Source organism: Zootoca vivipara, chromosome 3 (genome assembly GCF_963506605.1).
Source record: "Zootoca vivipara chromosome 3, rZooViv1.1, whole genome shotgun sequence".
Lineage (NCBI taxonomy): Eukaryota > Metazoa > Chordata > Lepidosauria > Squamata > Lacertidae > Zootoca > Zootoca vivipara.
The window spans coordinates 24,024,794-24,042,389 of NC_083278.1; the positions used below are offsets into that span (position 1 = coordinate 24,024,794).

Genomic DNA, 17,596 nt, shown 5'->3' on the forward strand with positions numbered 1-17,596 from the left:
GAAGCGTTCATAAATGGAGGTAGTCATAAACCGAGGTTCCACTGTACTACCTTAGCACAAGTAGACATTTTGTTGATATTTCTGTTCTTATAATGGTTGCATAACAAATAGATTAATTTATCCTGTAATGCCTGTTGGAACTGTTGAAATACTCAACAGTAAGACAAAAACTAACTTTCATCACATATTTTTGTGCATACCCATCTCATCATTATTGTTATCAAACATTAACTGAAATGAATGGTAGCTATCCATTACACCAGTAATATTGTCCATCTATATATGAAAGCCATTCCTCAGCAACCCTTAACGCTCTGCCAGTCATGCAGAAACAACAACCAGGTTGGGACGGCGCAGGATGGAACAACCTAGATTCTCAGTAGCTGGGGTCACAAACTGGCAGGGAGCAGCTTTCTTTCCTTTCCCTTAACCCCCACTCCCACCCCATGAATGAATACTCCCTTCTCCCCTGGCCATATATGTGAATGACTTCTCTTCCCTTCCATAAGCAAAAACTGAGCCATTAGGGTTAGCATTGTGGTTGTTGGATATAAGCAACCTATCATGCCTCCAGTCAGCCAGAGGGCAGTGTTGAACTATACATTGTGGTTTCCAGCCATTCCCACCACCCGAGGCAGCCATGAAACTAGTTTCTACCATGTAGGCTTAGAATCCGAAGCCATCCTTGTAAATATGAAAAAACCCTGTAAGGACCTCTGCATGGTTTGCCTTGTGTGAATGGGGAAGAAGAGGTGGTGGATCTGGGTAGCACCAGATTACAAGCTTTTAAACTCTGCTGAAGATAGCAAAAGAAACCCCACCATGTTTTAATTTTAGAACTCAATTTTGCCTCCACCTGCCTCTGTGGTGCTTGTCCTCAGTAACAAAGATTCAACAGAGGACTGCAGCATGTAAGATACACTGTACACCCAAGAGAATCCTTGCAATCTATACAAGTCCTCCATCCACATAAATCCCATTTGCAATGCTGACTATTAGGTTCAATCGCTCTCAGGAAGGAATTCCCAGTTAGTTTATTTTTATGGCAGCATTCTTCAGTTTTTACCATGGGTGCTTCCCCTTACCATTGTGCCGGAGGTCAAACTAAAAAGTTACGAGAAGAATTGAAGCAATTATTACAGGGTTGCGAACTGGTCCAAAATGAGATTTTTCAGAGGCTTAGCTCATTCTAGTCCAGTCCTGCAACCTGGAGAAGCCAATCAACGTGTGAGGAAAGTTTTTGAACTGCAGTTTGCCAGCAGGCCCAAGAAATGTACAAGCTGCCTGTTAGAGTTAGAGATGTGAATCACATTGTTGGCTCTGACAGGGCTCTGATCATCCTTTCGTTAGGCAATGGGAGAAACAGGCTCCATCCCTGTATGCAGATATGTCCTGCATTTAGTGTATTGGGCAAATGCAAGTAAGGATCTTGCAGCACATGCATACTACCAAAGGTGTAATCACTGGCAGCCTCTTCAGCAAAGAACAGTTAACAGCCAAGCTACACTCCTTTCCCCCACAAAGTACAGTTCACTTAAGGTCATCTCAAACAGTACAATCACTAAAATGGACATCACCAAAGAACAAAACCACCCTAACTATCCCTCTAGAAAATGTGTATTATCTCTTTGAAGTGTCCATTTCTTCCGTTCCTTAGACTCCTCAGAATTGGGACCTGCAACTTGAGGTATCTGTGGAATCATGCTACATGCCACAAGTGTGTTGACGTTGAAACATATCTTGCTTCAATTTTTCTTAATCTCTTTTCAACAATCATAGAATCAGATCATTCCATAGAGACAACTGTCAAGAGTCCTGATCTGCAGGGATAGCCTTTATGAAAGGGGGGGAGGGTTGGAAACCTGAGATAGTTTTGAATTGTGGTGAAATACTGCATGGAGAACATGACATGAGAAATGCCTAGTTATGAACTCATGCAATGAGCTGAGGTAGTAAGGAGTATTTGCTGTTGGAAAAGAGCCATGCACAAGCCATGCACAAAGTAGCAATGGCTTGACTATGACAATGACCCAATTAGGTACAGGTTTTCTGAAATGATGGTGAGGGACAATACCTCTTCAGGCATTTGTGTAAAGCATTAAGGGCTCACCCACACTTCTGCTTGCCCTCTGCCTAGAAAGCACAGGTCTGAGTGGTTTCCCGCTTGACCCAAACTTTCTAGGCATGGGTCCAAGCGGTTTTCTCCTTGCCCCACCCCTTTCCCAGGGAAAACCCACTCTCTCACTCTAAATCAGAGCAAACATCAATCTGCTGATGAATAAACATAATCTGGAGGGTATAGATGTAAAAATAAAAATAAGTAAATAAATGAGTTGGAGGGCAAATGTAGGAGGTGCATTTGTGGAGGCTTTCCAGGCATTCTAGAACCATGGTAAATCGGGGTTCTAAAGCACAACACACATATTAGAAGACGCCAGATTAGAAGTTGCTTTTCAGTGTTTCTTCTTACTCTGAAACATATGTCAGTGTTTCAGGGATTCTGATGAAGAATGCAACTATAATTTAGTATTGGTAGCTGCCATAATCCTCACAGACAAAGGCTCCTAAAGCTTCTCATAATGGGCAATGCATCTGGGTCAGTTTGTGGAGGAGCTGTCTAACAGCATGGTGGGAAACAAATCATTATGATGGCTTTTTAAAGTTAGACTAAAATGGCAGGGGCAGGGTGGGGGTGGGGAACCCGTGGTCTTCTATATGTTGTTTGATTCCAACTCCCATTGGCTCCAGGGATGTTCCAATAGCAACTGAAGGAGCACAGATCCCCCGTCCTCGACTTAAATAATGCAACTATCATCTTTCTGGTGCAAACAGCAGGCAGTGCAACAGCAGACCAAAGAAGAAATGAAAGACCCACTCACATAATGGTTTTTCCAATATCTACTATGACAAGTATATTCTCCACAGGTAAATAGGGATTTTTCCTTCATAAAGAGCGAGTGCAAAAAGCCTCTGGCCACAATATGTGTTGATTTTTGACTCTTTTGTGCATAGGCCAGAGATCATTATACAGAATTTTGCTTTTCTATCATTGATCTATTGCCCATATGAAATTAACTGCTCTCTCTCTCTCTCTCTCTCTCTCTCTCCCTCCTTTAGAATACTTGGAAAATTTGTAGCCATTTCAAAACTCTTGGAAGCACTGCTGTCATCTTCCCTAACTATGCCAGCATTAAAGGCTTCACCCATGCATCCCGCATCATCTCTCTCCCCTATCAAACCACATCCTTCTTTTTTAGGTATCCTGCCACCTCTCTTCCTCTCAATTTGAAATGCTTCTGTTAAAATCAATTTCTTCTCTGGGAGGTGCCTCTGCTTAAATCTCTGCACTGTCTCTTTGTGTCACTTTCATGAACTTCAAGCACCTCCTGATCCTTACATTTAAGGCTCTCCACTTCTTTGGCCTTGACGCTTCTCTCATCTCTCCATACCCACTTTCTTGCTGTCTCTGTTCTGTGCAAACTGATCCGCTATCACTCTCTTTGATTCTCTCTACCTGTCTTTGCCTTTGTGCATCACCCATGCTGTTCCATGTGGTTTGGACAACCTTCGTTCATCTTGACAAGCCAACACTTTCTTCTCTGCAGATTCCCTCCTTAAAAACCACTTCTCCCTCAAATATGTTTATTAAACACATACAGTTGCCTGCAGCCATGTTATATCCCCCAAACCTGGTCTTATACTCCTTTAGCAAGTCTTGATTTTTTCCCCATTCACTTGGCCACCTCAAGTGTAGAGCAGAGGTGCACAATTCAAACAACTGACAGCAATTTTTACTCAAGAGTATGTGCAACATTTTAGCCCATTCTATTAACCCCTTTTTTCTTTCTGCTCGCTTTGCAGCACATTTGTCTTGGCACTCCCATCTTCATTAACTCTTCTCCTTTCTCTTTCTCTCTCCCCATCTCATAGCACTCTCTACTCTCTTGTAGGGTTGCCATATTTCAAAAAGTAAAAACCAGGACAAACATAGCTGCCAAGTTATCCCTTTTTAAGGGAAATTCCATTATGCTGAATAGGCTTCCTCGCGAGAAAAGGGAAAACTTGGCAGCTATGAGGACAAAAACGCCCAAAAATGTTATTTTTCTATTGACTTGACTAACATCCAGGACAAAGCAGCCCTACTCTCCAGTCTCTTTCTCCAGGATGTATGGCAGCCCTTCTCTCTTGTATCTGAATCTCATATATTTGCACAACCATTACTTTCACTTTCCCGCTTTCCTCAACTTGTGTGTTTCTTTTCACCCTCACGTCTCAGTTATATACCACTCTCCCCCCTTAACATCCCATTTCACTCTCCCCCTCATATTTAGCACCACCACAGAAAGGAATATGTTGGTTCCTTTTAGAAGATTTCAGAGGTGGCTTTGCCTTACAAAACTTACAGATTTGAGGCTCATTACAGGGATAAATACAAGTGTTCCATGGACAGCATATTACCAGAAGAGTTAACTATGTATTCTATTTTCTTAAAAGAAAGGTTCCAACCTGTATGCGTGCAGGGATAAACTCAAAACTATATATTTTCCACCCAATCCCAGGTTGTAATTTTTAAGCGTTGACTTACTTCTGGAGTCAGCAACTTTAGATATACGTACAGGCACATGTCTTCTAGGGGTGGTGAATTTTTTAAAAAACTTGTTTCCCGTGTCCCCGATTTGTAACAATGTTGTGCAATGTTACAAATTGTGGTTGCTTGCAACTTGCCCTCCATGCCACCCTTTTGCTTAGTCATTCAGGACCCTGAAACCAGCTCAGTAGTACAGTGGTACCTCTACTTACGAATAACTCTACTTACGAATGTTTCTACTTACGAATGGAGCTCAGTCCGCCATCTTGGATGCGGTTTAGATAGGATTTTTTTCTACTTATGAATTTTTTCTCCCAATGCATTCCTATGGGATTCGACTTACAATTTTTTTCTACTTACAAATGTGTGTTTGGAACGCATTAAATTCGTAAGTAGAGGTACCACTGTATATGGGTTTTCTATGTACTTTTGCATAATATTTGTTTATTATTTTCACTGGAGGACTGCACCACAAAATTTGGAGAAGTGCAAATTTTGAAGGATAGCTGTATTTTGGTTCAAGAACTGAATAACGTAGGTTGATGTACAACATGAATGAAATTAATTTCTCCCCCATCATTACCTCTAGGATAGCTGTGAGTAACTCATGGCCCTTCAGACGTTGCGAGACCCCAACAGCCCACCTGTTATCAAGGGCCATTGGGATTGTAGTTGAGCAACATCTGTAAGGCCATGGATTACCTATGAACAGCTTGGGACCATCATGAGGGTACCTCAAGGTTAGATTTCCCCACATGAGCTTGTTTAAACATTAAGATAGCCTACAGAGGCCCTTATTCTCATTACATCTCAACAGTTCATTCATCAAGGGAAAATAGTTGTGTTTTGAACAGCCTTCATGAAGACTGTTTAAAAAAAAGTTGTAGACCAGTTAACTGTTAAAGGATATTTGTTTTGTTTTTTAAAAATAATTTATATTAAAGATTTCTAGGTGTGGTGAAACTTTGACATGGAGTATGTAATATCTGAATTAGCTTCAGCCCTCTGGTTCATCATGCATTTCCATTATGTCCGTCTATGCTAAATAGGTTGCCCGCCTCAGTTTAATACAAAGTAATTGATTGTCAGCAGAGTCAAAAAGGTCTATTCATTCATAGATAGCGACTATCTCTAGCACGTCTTCTGTTGATGGTGCTTTATCATCTATAATGCATCCTACTCAAGTCTGTCACAGACCTACAGCATTTGTTATTTATAAGCCCATCACAAGTCATTTGCAAATTAACAGCTGATCTTAAAACCTGTTCAACTAGCATGTAAGGAGGGAAGATAGTGCACAGCAGCAGCTATGCCCACTTAACATTACCTAACATGATGCTTTGCAGGCACAACATTGGCATTTATATGCTTGTGACCCGAACAGATATTCCAAAACAAATGTTCGGGATCAATATGTAGATCACATTATAAATCAGTATGCATAGGATACAATCCAGATAAATTAAGTAGGCTAGATCCTTATAAAATTCATTGGACTCCCAGCCCAATACTCCTATTCTATGCATGTTCACTCAGCTGCCCTGCTGAATTCAATAAGACTCCCTTCCAAGTAAGCATACGTAGGATTTCACCCTCAATAATAGTTAAATGCTTAGGTCTCAATGTAAACTGGGCATATCCAAATTCTTTTGCCCACTGGACGTATAAGCCAAAGGTACTCCTCCCGCAACTGCTGATGATTCACACATTTGCAGCACAAGATTTCTGCCCAATCCTCATCCTGTTTTGCTCATTCCAATATGGTTATACTTGGCTCTATCCTCATTACTTCCAATTTCTTTGTGCTGCAGCATTTGACCTACTTGCTTGCAAACAGAACTAATTCACTCCACTTGAATTTGTTTTCTCTATCCATTTGTGTTTGCTGTTGCACTATGCTTTATGATTTCCTAAAATCAATTTATTAAGCCTGAATGAGATGCTTTATGCAATTCAGGTAAACTGTGGACCATGTTTCGCCTCTGCCATATCCATTCGGTGATGCCTGGTAAGTCACCTTGCAGGCAGCACACCCTGCAGAGTTCAACCCTCTATTTAAACAACAGCAGCAGCTGCTGCAGCTTCCAAATGTGATTTTTAAAAGAGTTAATAAGTATGTGGCTTATTGGTAGGCTTCCTAGTACCTTTCCTGCACATGCATTTAAGTTTGTGTATTTCTCATTTGCGCCAAATGGAACAGACAAACTCATGATCAGTAAATACATCATAATCACTATATCACTAATATGGCACAACCTGCTTGAATCAATTTACGGTGCATGTGGATAGAATAGAAAATATGCAGATAGGATGGAAATAAAGCCAGGGTAGGAAACCTGTGGTTCTCCAGCTGTTCTTGAACTATGACTGCCACCATCCCTGAACAATGACCATGCTGGTTGGGGCTGATGGCTGTTGGCCTCCAACATCTGGAGAGCCACAGGTTCTCCATCCCTGAAACTTTGGAGATGTGAAAACGAACTCTTCACTCCCCACCCCAAAGCAAGTATCAGGTCAGGTTGAGGGTGAATTAGGACAATTTTGACAAGAAGTAAGTGAAGGAAAAGTATGGAATTATAGCCTGAGATGTAGAAAACAGATTTATTTGCCAATTTCAGCAAAAGCTTCACCATTAGCTAAAGTGGCACCTCAGGTAAAGAACAGTTTCAGGTTAAGAATGGACCTCCGGAATGAATTAGGTTCTTAACCAGAGGTACCACTGTATTTTGCTGCTCTCATGGGTCACATCATGTGCCTGCCTGGGCAAAAACCATACCTTGTGCAAAACCAGAATGTTTTACTTCATGAGTCTGTGTGACTGGATCTAAATATATAGATGTGGAAGCCTGACTTCCATAAATGAACATTTATAGGAAGCATTGCCATTTTAACTTTTTTTAAAGAACTCAAATATTTTGCTGAGGGGGAACTGAATTTTTGCTTTGACATACTATATTATAGGCTCTATAGTGATGTCCTACTTTTTCCTGGACCAACTTCCCAGACTTTAGTGAAACTACACTGAACTAATCAGTTTTTGGAATCACAACTAGGCAGTCTTACTTCTCTCTCCCTGTTGCATTTGCATTTCAATTCCTTCACTGTCTCTCATCCTCACCTTTAAGACTTTTCACCTTTCCCATCATGCCTTGACAAGGGTTTCTTTAGGGACCAAGTTGCTTCTTCACAGAGATTTTTTGGAATCCCAATTCAAAATATCCTGCCAATTTCAAATCTCTTACTCTCTGCAGCAATGGCAGAAAGTAGCAACCATTTTTCTGTGTACAGTTAATATAAACATATTCAGTTTGCAGCTGAGGCAGGCCTATTAATTCAGAAATATTTTAATAGCCAAGGACACCAAAGCCAGCTTGAGCTCTGTGACCCTTCCAATAGTCCCCTCTAATTACCACTTTGTCTCCTTAGAGTGGTTTCCTTGCTAGTAATAGGCTTTTCTGTCTTTCTCTGACTGCAGCAGCTATATGCCTGGCTGGCTAATTCTGGCTTCGGCAAAGGATGCTCATGACTGTAATCTGAATTAATTCTTTCAGGCAGATGTATATTTTAAGATACAAAAGCACAGAGACTAGGGGTACAGGCAATAGATAAACATAATGTTGTAAAGAAGTCATGGCAAGAGGAGAGAGCACTGATATTACTGTTTGGTGGGAATTATTTCATGCTCTCTGTCAATTTTTGTTTCAAAGCTATGACATTTTTTATGCCTTGCCTGCTATTGTTTTTGACCACTTAGTGAAACTCCACATACTGAAATTCTAGAAGGGAAAAATAATCTCTTTCCCTCCAGGCCAACTACCTTGGCACAATCAAAGGTCCCCAAAAGAAAGAGAGACTGACTGGTCATCTGGAAATCTTTCTGGAGCAAAGGTAAGCAAGATGTGGGTAAAATACATGTAAATTGATACTAAAAAGGAAAGGAGCTTCTGACTCTTCAAAAACTGCTTCTGCCTTTTCCTGAATTCCCTAAGCTGGTTACGGATATTTTCAAAATACCTCATATTTTGGAAACCCACTGCTTCTCAACAAAGTTCAAATTTCATAAATCAAATTAGATGGACCTAGGTTAAACTGACCATTTATGTTTGTGTACTGTAGTTTATTCAGTAGCAGGATTTGACTGCAAAGTTATGAATCTCGGGTGTGCAGTAGGATTAAAAGTATTCTTGTACTAAAAAAAATTACTGTTTATACAGAGGCTAAAGTGTTATGTCCCCAAGATGAAGCTAACATGGGTGAGATCCCTTCAGATACCCATGAACTGTGTTGCAACATTCTTTTACCAGTGGTGGACCTGGGTACTGTGGCACCCTGTAAGAAGCCAAAATTTGGTGCTCCAAAGATGGGTAAGGAGGCGTCTGGCTTTGGAAAGGAGGCATGAGACTCTGGCAGGGTCCCAGAGCCCTCTCACCTCCTCCCCAAAGGTGGGAAGATGCTAACTGGGCTTTGGGGAGGAGGCAAGAGGACTCTAGGACCCTGTCAGAGCCCTCACACCTCCTTCCCAAAGCTTTGCTTACCGGGCTTTGAGAGATGGCACCCTCTCTGAGAAGCACTCAGTGTGTGTGCATCACTCGCACAGCCCCAAATCCTGCTTTTACATACTGATAGTGTTGTATACTGTTTATGTACGAGAGGGGGGAAAACTCCGGAATGTGGCTGAGAAATTCACAGTGTTATTAGGGATGGACGTATAATGTATGTCTCTGACCTTCTCTCTTGCTGCAGGAATAAATAATTTATGGCTTTGCTGTGCTGCCTGAGTATCCGGGGAAAGCCAAATTATGACTGTGTCAACTCTTCCTTCCTGGCTATTAATGGGAACAAGGGAATGGACAGAGGATTGGGGATATTGATGCAATTCCGTTCCATGCTTCCATGATCAGACTCTATGAGGCACATAGGCGCTTCTTCTATCCTGGCCCTGCTGCTTAAGGACACAAAGGGAATGTATGGGTATAGTTGTTAACATTAGTGCACAAAGAAAGAAAGCTACAGAACAGAAATAAGTAGGTAATAAAGGAGTAAATAAACAAAGATCATTGGCTCTCCAGTAGCAAAAGCTTTAGAACAGACTTTTCCTTGTCAAATATCTGTGGACATTCTAAACGAAGTGTCTCTTGCATGGAATAGAGAGGTATTGCTTACCTAGACCTATATGATACATTCCCACTGTTAAGGAATCAACTTCCTTTGAAATCCAAAAAAAAATAAATGTATTTATGGGTGGGTGTGGGAGTAGTTTTCATCTCAACTAGCTTTTCACTGCTTCTAGTAAAGTTGCTTGGTCTGTGATTCTGAGATTGTCACTAGCATCTATTGTGACGGATAACATATGAACTATCTCTCCCATTTTATTTTATTTTTCCCCACTTGATGAAGCAGGAAATCCTACTAGGCTACTCCAGCAGGAGCACTTATTAATTATTTGAAGACTTATTGATTACACAAGGACAGGAAAGGGCATTGCAGGTCCTGTGACAAGACTAGCTAGATGCCAACAATTGGGCAGGGAGGTAAAGGAAGTGGGAGAAAGTTCTAATATGTTAGAAAAGCTCCCCAGCTGCACAGCTCATTTATAATACTTTTGTAAGTCGTGAAATCAGCCCAACATTTCTCATGAGCAGATTTAAACAGAACCTTACTATCTGACCAACCACCTTGTGACCATTTTGTTCCCTTTACATGCTATAATTGGCACTCCACGGTAAGACCCCCCCCCCAAAAAAAAAACTCATAACCTTACTAATCATTCCTTGACAATTAGGAGATAAGGACAGTGGTGTTTGTTGGCTTGTGCCATTACAACCCCCACCACTTATATAGAGCGCTTGAATTTTAAAGCACTCCACACACCTTATCTTCTTACAATCTTTACAAGAGGCCTTTAAGGTAGGCCAGCGCTACTACCCTCATATTGCAGACACTGAAGCAAGGGCTAAGAGAAAGTAAATGTAGGCTCATCACAGAGATGAACTTCAAACTGAGTGATTCTTGATTCACGCTTGAGCAGCGACTTTCTTACTTCCTTTGAGTGGAAGGAAGGTCACTCTGAGGGCAGATTTAAGGATTGTAGGCTGAGTTCTCCCCCACGTCATCCACAATGGATTGCTTTTCAGTTCTGTTCTTAGGACCAACGCTCATTCGTGATGTGGAGAAAGTTGTTAAATATTTTCACCAGTCCTATAATACCAGGACTCTCGGGTATCCAATGAAACTGATGGGACATTCACAGCAATCAAAATAAAGTACTTCTTTACCAGATGCAGATGCGGGGAACATTTGACTCTCCAGATGTTGCTGCAATGTCTGTCATCCCTGACTATTGAGCAATGCTGACTGGAGCTGATTAGAGTTAGTCCAGCAACATCTGGAGGCACACAGTCATCACAACTAGTAGTCACTGATAGAATTATTTTCCATTATTTTGCCAGTCCCCTGGAAGCCACCCAAACTAATGCCCATCCACCCATCTTGTGACAGGGAATTACTGGCCTAGCTCAAGAAACAGGATTCCTTGAGGCTTGTCTTTGAAGAAGGAAAAAAAAGACTGAGGTTGATCTACATGTAGCAATATTTGTTTAAATCAGTCAGCTGTCTCTTTCAAGATGCTTGCTTTGGGGATAAATGCATCCCTGCACCATTTATTTATGCCATAATGTATTTGCAAAATAAATGTGAACACTGGGCAGTAATTCTGCATAGACAAAAGGGAACCAGGCAGTGTGCCCATTCTAAGTAATCTCCACGCTATCTCCATATGAAAGTTGATAAATCTCCTTCCTGTGAGTCTTACTGCTGCCTTACTGTTTTATGTAGGGGGGCAAGTTCATAATATTTTGATGGAGTATCCACACTTCGGTAGGAGTTAAGTCCAAAATGCTTATGGATAGTTTGTGAAGGCAGATGTGCATATGAACAAGTTTTGATAAATCCTACCTTCGGATTCTCATATATATATATATATATATATATATATATATATATATATATATATGAGAACTGAAGGGAGGGGTAAGACTTTTAGGGTCATCAAAGAGCAACGATATACACATGCTTTTAAACAATGACAATAACAACAGCAAAAGAATAAGGGTAAATTGTTTTTGTACAAATGTAATACATAATAGTGTTATTTTTCTAAGCTATGCCTGATTTGAAAACTAGAACCTATTTTTTTTTCATTTCCTTACTTTATATTAGAACCATGTCACTAGTTAACATGATTATGCTGCAGTTGCACTGAAATCCCTTCATGTGCTACTTAGTTTTCCCCACTAATATGATGAGTTATTCATAATTTGCCAGAATAAAAAAGTGGCACCCCTAGTGATAATATCCATCCTGTATCTCATTAAATATGTCACATTTTCACAATAATGTGAGTTGGGAGGGGCGGGAAAATATTAATGTGTGCAAGATTTATAAAGATAGGGGGGGGGGAGTCTTGCAGATCTAAACCAGATCTAACCCACACCCCTTTAAGGAAACATAAATATAGATTTGTATAGCATCATTATAAGAAATAGGTGAGTGTTTTCAACATTTGTATTGACCCTCCTGGGAGTTCTAGAATCAACCTGATTCTTCCTGACCCTAAGGGGTTTATGAAATACCTGGAGCACAAGCCATCTTGAATGTCTTCATATGATATAGGCTAAATGGTGCCTTGGAACATCTGTTCCTGGAGCTCCTCCACCGGAGATTTCTTTCTATAATAGAAAAGCTTTGTGAAACAGTCTTTGGGAACCATCTACCACCTGATGTGATTTCCTCTCAGAAGGAGGAAAAACAGGTCGCTTAAGTTTGGCCTTGCAAATTAAACGGGACATTAATACTAATTAAGCAATAACCACCACAGAGGACTGCAATCCTAGAACAGTTCCCCCTCCCCCAACAATGACTCATTCTGCCATGTTACATAGGATTTATAGGATAGGTGATTTCAAGGGGGGTGGGGCTCATAATTTCTTCCGGGGTAAGGGGTGAGATGCAAAGGAAATTTGAAAGATTAGCCATTCTTTTAATGACTAGGGTAGAGCAGTTATGGCCTTTCAAGGGTGTAACAGAACTTTTTGAAGACAAGGTATATATATATATTCAATCAAGGAGACTCAATATACTTAATGATATACTAAAGAAGGCTTCTTTAAACAGTTGAAAAGGAATTTTAGGGGTACATCTTATTGCTGAGGTGGAAGTCTTTGGTTCTCTTTAATTGGTATTTTGAGATTTGTAAGAGTGTTGCTTTAGTATGCTTTGTATATTTAATCAAAGACCAGGAGTGGAATTTCATAAGAGCCTAACTGCTTTTGAAATACTTATCTTATTTATATACCTCAGGATCTATGCTGCTAAAATCCCACAAAACCTTATGAAAATTTAGGTGCACTAATGTAAATCCATTGAAATTAGATTATTTAGAGAATGAACCTAGAGAATAAACTCAGAGAATGAACCTAGAAGGTCACAAAAATCAAGATCCCAAAGGACTGGGGCTTTTTTTCAGCCAGAAATTGCTGGAACTCAGTTCTGACACCTCTCAGATGGGCATCATCTCTCTTTTGCTAATTATCTATGCCCTTGTTGGTCTTAACCACCTTCAGTGCTAAGCAAGACCCACTAATCAGATCTGAATGTTGCTTCAGCCCTAACCACAATGAAAACCAGTTGCCAATGGGTGGTGGGAATAAACCTATACAATTCCACAAAACCCAATCTCACTCTCTTAACCATGCTTAACAAATCTGGAGTGTTATGTCTATATCGACACAGACTTGTATTTAGGGGGTGAAATACATTTCTCCTGACTTGCTTCGTTAATACACAATCTTAAATTAAACTAGCAAAACCTTCACATTTCTTCAAGAAACAAACGTTTGTGTTATATTCGGTTATTTGTTTCATGATATCTTTGTGCACTAACAAGCAACAAGTGTGTTGTCTAGTTATATGTGAAGTTTCAAAGAACACAGTGATATAATTGTATTTCTATAGTACTACCTGTATATAAACCTCTTTCCTGCATTTCTACCTTTGTCAAGCATTGTTTTTGCCAGATTCAGGAATTGAAAGGTTATTTCTTATGATTAGAGGCAGTGTATTCCTCTACCATTATACACTCCAGTTCCTGTTTCTAATAGGAACTAGCTGTGCACAAAACAAATACCCAGAAAGCAGTAGCAGTTATTGGCTACTGATTCAGGTCACTTGACCATGTAGCTGTGTAGGGAATCAGGAAAAGTAGTGTGTTCCATAATATATCAGTAGCAATAAATTTATTTCACAAGGTTGTCTAAATTCTAAGTAAGTTTGTTTATTCTCATTATTTTGGATAGCATAGATAAATTCTTTGCTATCAAACAGTCCAATCCTATGCATGTATACTCAGAAATAAGCTACATTTCTATCCAACAGTGCTTACTCACTAATAATTATGCATAGTTCCAAATTATTATAAGGTTTGTTGTACTCCAGAAATTCTCCTGTCTGTACAATTGGCCTTCTTAACTTAGTTGTAAATTCAAGTTCCAAATTATCAAAGAAAGAGAATCTTTTTTCTTATATTTTTATTGATTGATTAGAAATGTGATTTTACCCAACCAAAAATGTGTGCCCTGGAAATGGGAACAAAATACTTTTTAGATGGCTCATTATTATTATTTTTATTATTACTGTGTGAATATTCATTTTCATGGCATTACGGTATGATCTGATTACTGCAGGAACTACTGTATTGAAGTTAAACAATTGGAAACCAGTGTTTAAAATAACACCAGCTATTTTAAGAGTCCACAGAACTTGAACAAATGCCTTTGGTTTAATTGTATTAGCAATATATTAACTGGACGTCCAATGAGTGTCTCCTAACTTGTTGAATGGTGTATACATTTTTAACAGGGATGCCTATGTAAATCTGCCAGTCTCCATAGTTTTAATAAAATCAGCTAAAGTACACAACATCCAAGTCTCAAAGAACCAAAGTAGGTACCACTTGTTCCTTGCCTAAAAAAGGGTGTAGTTTCAAATTTTCGAAAGGGAAGATGCCCATATTGCATTGCCAAGAGCACCTGCAAACATGTGGCCATATCTATATGAGAAGCAAACGATTACTATGAAGGAGACAAGTACAACAAACAAACATGGAATTTCCCCAACACAGATATGTGCAAACATAACCATTTGCTTCCCAAGTTTTTTGGCTGGTCTCGTGGCATTGATAACTCCAAGCATCAATACAGCCACACTTCTCTGCAAGAATTTTGGGCATGCAGGAGTCTAAGCTACACATTTTGAAAATTGGACTGCTAGCTGTTTCAAGAGCTATTTGTAGGAGAGTCATCTGAAAATGATTGTTAAGAGAATGCAGTGAGGACAGTTGTCAGCATATAGCAGAGAGACTGAAGCAGAGTGACTAGTGTTAGCCTTAAAGAAAGATGCACTGCTAAATCCCATAATACCATACTGGAAGATTAACCCAAAATGTGCATGGTGTTTATCTATGCATTACCACTTTCTTCTTCCTCTTCTTCCTCTTCTTCCTCCTCCTCCTCCTCTTCATCATCCTCTGCTTCATCTGCTTCCTCTTCCTCCTCCTCTTCCTCCTCCTCCTCTTCAACCTCCTCCTCATCCCGATCTACTTCTTCATCCTCCTCCTCGTCATCATCAACTTGCTCATTATCATCTGAATAGTCCTCTTCCTCCTCCTCTTCTTCCTCTTCCTTATCATCCATTTCCTCAGTTCCATCTGTTTCATAACATTCATCTACTGAAGAGTTGTCCGTTTTAACTACAAATGATTTTCTTTTAGGAGCCGGTTCTTGGGGTTGCTTCTCTTGCGTCTTTCTTTTTTTTGCCAAAGGACAGCCGTAAACACTGTTCAGAAAAACAAACACATGTTATTGCACCGTCTGCCAGACCACCTGTGATCAAAGGGGGGGACACCTGTTTTGATGCAATTGGTTGTTTAAATGCTAATTCTCCCAACATAAACCTTTGCTTTAAAGATGGCTACAAGACAGAGATGTGGAAATATTAAGAGCTGTAACTAATGAGCTTACAAAAGTGACTACTGCAATTCTTATTCCATTAACTCATAAAATAAAAGTGTTCAAGTCAAAAGTCATCAAGTCCAATCCCTTGCTGATGAAGGAAACCCATTCCTGCTACATCCCTGAAAGAGACTATCCATCTTCTGCTTTATCTAATGAATGAGACTATACCGGCCTTAAAATTCTGAGCTGTGCACTTTTCAAGTATTGTTTGAAGTCATATTCTGGTTTATAGAAACACAGAGCTGAAGTCTGATGAAAGCAGAAGAGAGTGGTACCATTACTTCTTCTGATCTAGATACCATACTTCTACTGGTGTAACCTGGAGTTGCACTATCCTTTAAAACTGCCACAGTGCACAGGTGACTCGTGTTTAGCTCATAGTCTACTACAGGCATCCCCAAACTCGGCCCTCCAGCTGTTTTGGGACTACAATTCCCATCATCCCTGACAACTGGTCCTGTTAGCTAGGGATGATGGGAGTTGTAGTCCCAAAACAGCTGGAGGGCCAAGTTTGGGGATGCCTGGTCTACTAAAACCCCAACATCACTGTCAAATGTATTGCCATAGCTGCCAAGTCTCCCGCTGAAAAATGCGGGATCAGCAGCGGCGCAGCACCGGAAGTCGCTTCTACTCATGTCTGGACACGCCTAGAAGCGATTTCCGGTGCTGCGCTACCCATGTCTGGGCACTGGAAATCGGGCAGCGGCAGGACCCAAAATTGAGCCTCCCTGGCAGGTAGGAAATCCGGGGGATTCACGAGATTTTTCCCAATCCAGGCTGCCAGCGGGAAACGGTTTAAAATACGGGGGTTTCCTGCGAAAAACGGGAGACTTGGCAGCTATGTGTATTGCTCTCCAACCAGGAGCCATTCATTGTGTATTTGGGCATCTGCTGTTTCCTGTCTAAATGCAGAACTTCACATTTATCTCTGCTGGTGCTCATTTTGTTAGTTTTGGCCTAGTTCTTCGTTCTGCCAAGATAATATTGGATCCTGTTTCTGTCTCTGAAGGTATAAGCTGCTCTACTCAATTTGGTGACATCTGCAAATCTGAAGAGCAGCCCCTCCACTCCAAGTCAGTTAATAAAGATGTTAAACAACACTGGGCCTGTGAAAGAACCCTGAGGCAACCCAACTTTGTCATTATTCACCAGGCTGATGTAGCTTTTCTCCAGGTGCTTTTCACTAGGATCTACAGCAGAAATGGATGTCACCCCCAGTGTCCTTGCCTCACTTTCCCAATAATTAACTAATACTACAGTCGCCAACAATCTTGCTCTCAAAATAGTTACCCAGGTGCATAGCTGCCAAGTTTTCCCTTTTCTCGTGAGGAAGCCTATTCAGCATAAGGGAAAATCCCTTAAAATAAGGGATAACTTGGCAGCTATGCCCAGGTGATTTCTGATAAATAAGACATATTCCAGCTAGCAAATTCTGAACAGAGGAAACCAAAATGTATACCATAGAGCTGGGGAGGGGGAATCCAATCAAGCTTCTGTATAAAGGCAGTAGTGCAGTATTAACAGCTATTAACATCTCAGCAAACCATGACATCAAATCTAAGTCAGGTTCAGCCAGTTTTTAAAATTGTATCTTAGCCAATAACCCAGTGGCATATCATCCCTGAACTGTATATAGCAGCCAAATAAATAATTTGCACACCATCAGTCTGGATCTTACAGACTAAAGTTGTTAATGTGGGTTCCCCCTCCCCCCCAAAAACACACATCAATACCTTGGATGGGATTCAACTAACTAGTCCAGCTAGCAGAAGGGCTTCAATTACTGCAGTGGGGATTTCTCCCCTCTCCTCCCATGTACCTCCTAAAATTGGCTGGGGTGTGGGAGAAAAGTTTGTGGTGGGAGGATCTTTCTGTCTGGTAAGCAGAAAAGACAGAACTAAAAATTCCTAGAAATTTGTGGGAAGAAGGGATAGACTGT

At 40.5% G+C, this 17,596-nt stretch overlaps 1 protein-coding gene across 2 annotated transcripts in view; it reads right to left on the reverse strand.

Annotated features, from left to right (window-relative positions):
- MYT1L (myelin transcription factor 1 like) overlaps positions 1 to 17,596 on the reverse strand; it is a 104,518-nt gene that overhangs the window by 67,126 nt on the left and 19,796 nt on the right. For both annotated transcript variants that reach the window (XM_060272462.1, XM_035109921.2), the window contains exon 4: positions 15,114 to 15,478. In XM_060272462.1, coding sequence (XP_060128445.1) covers positions 15,114 to 15,478 — 365 coding nt within the window. The remainder of the gene's footprint in view (positions 1 to 15,113; positions 15,479 to 17,596) is intronic.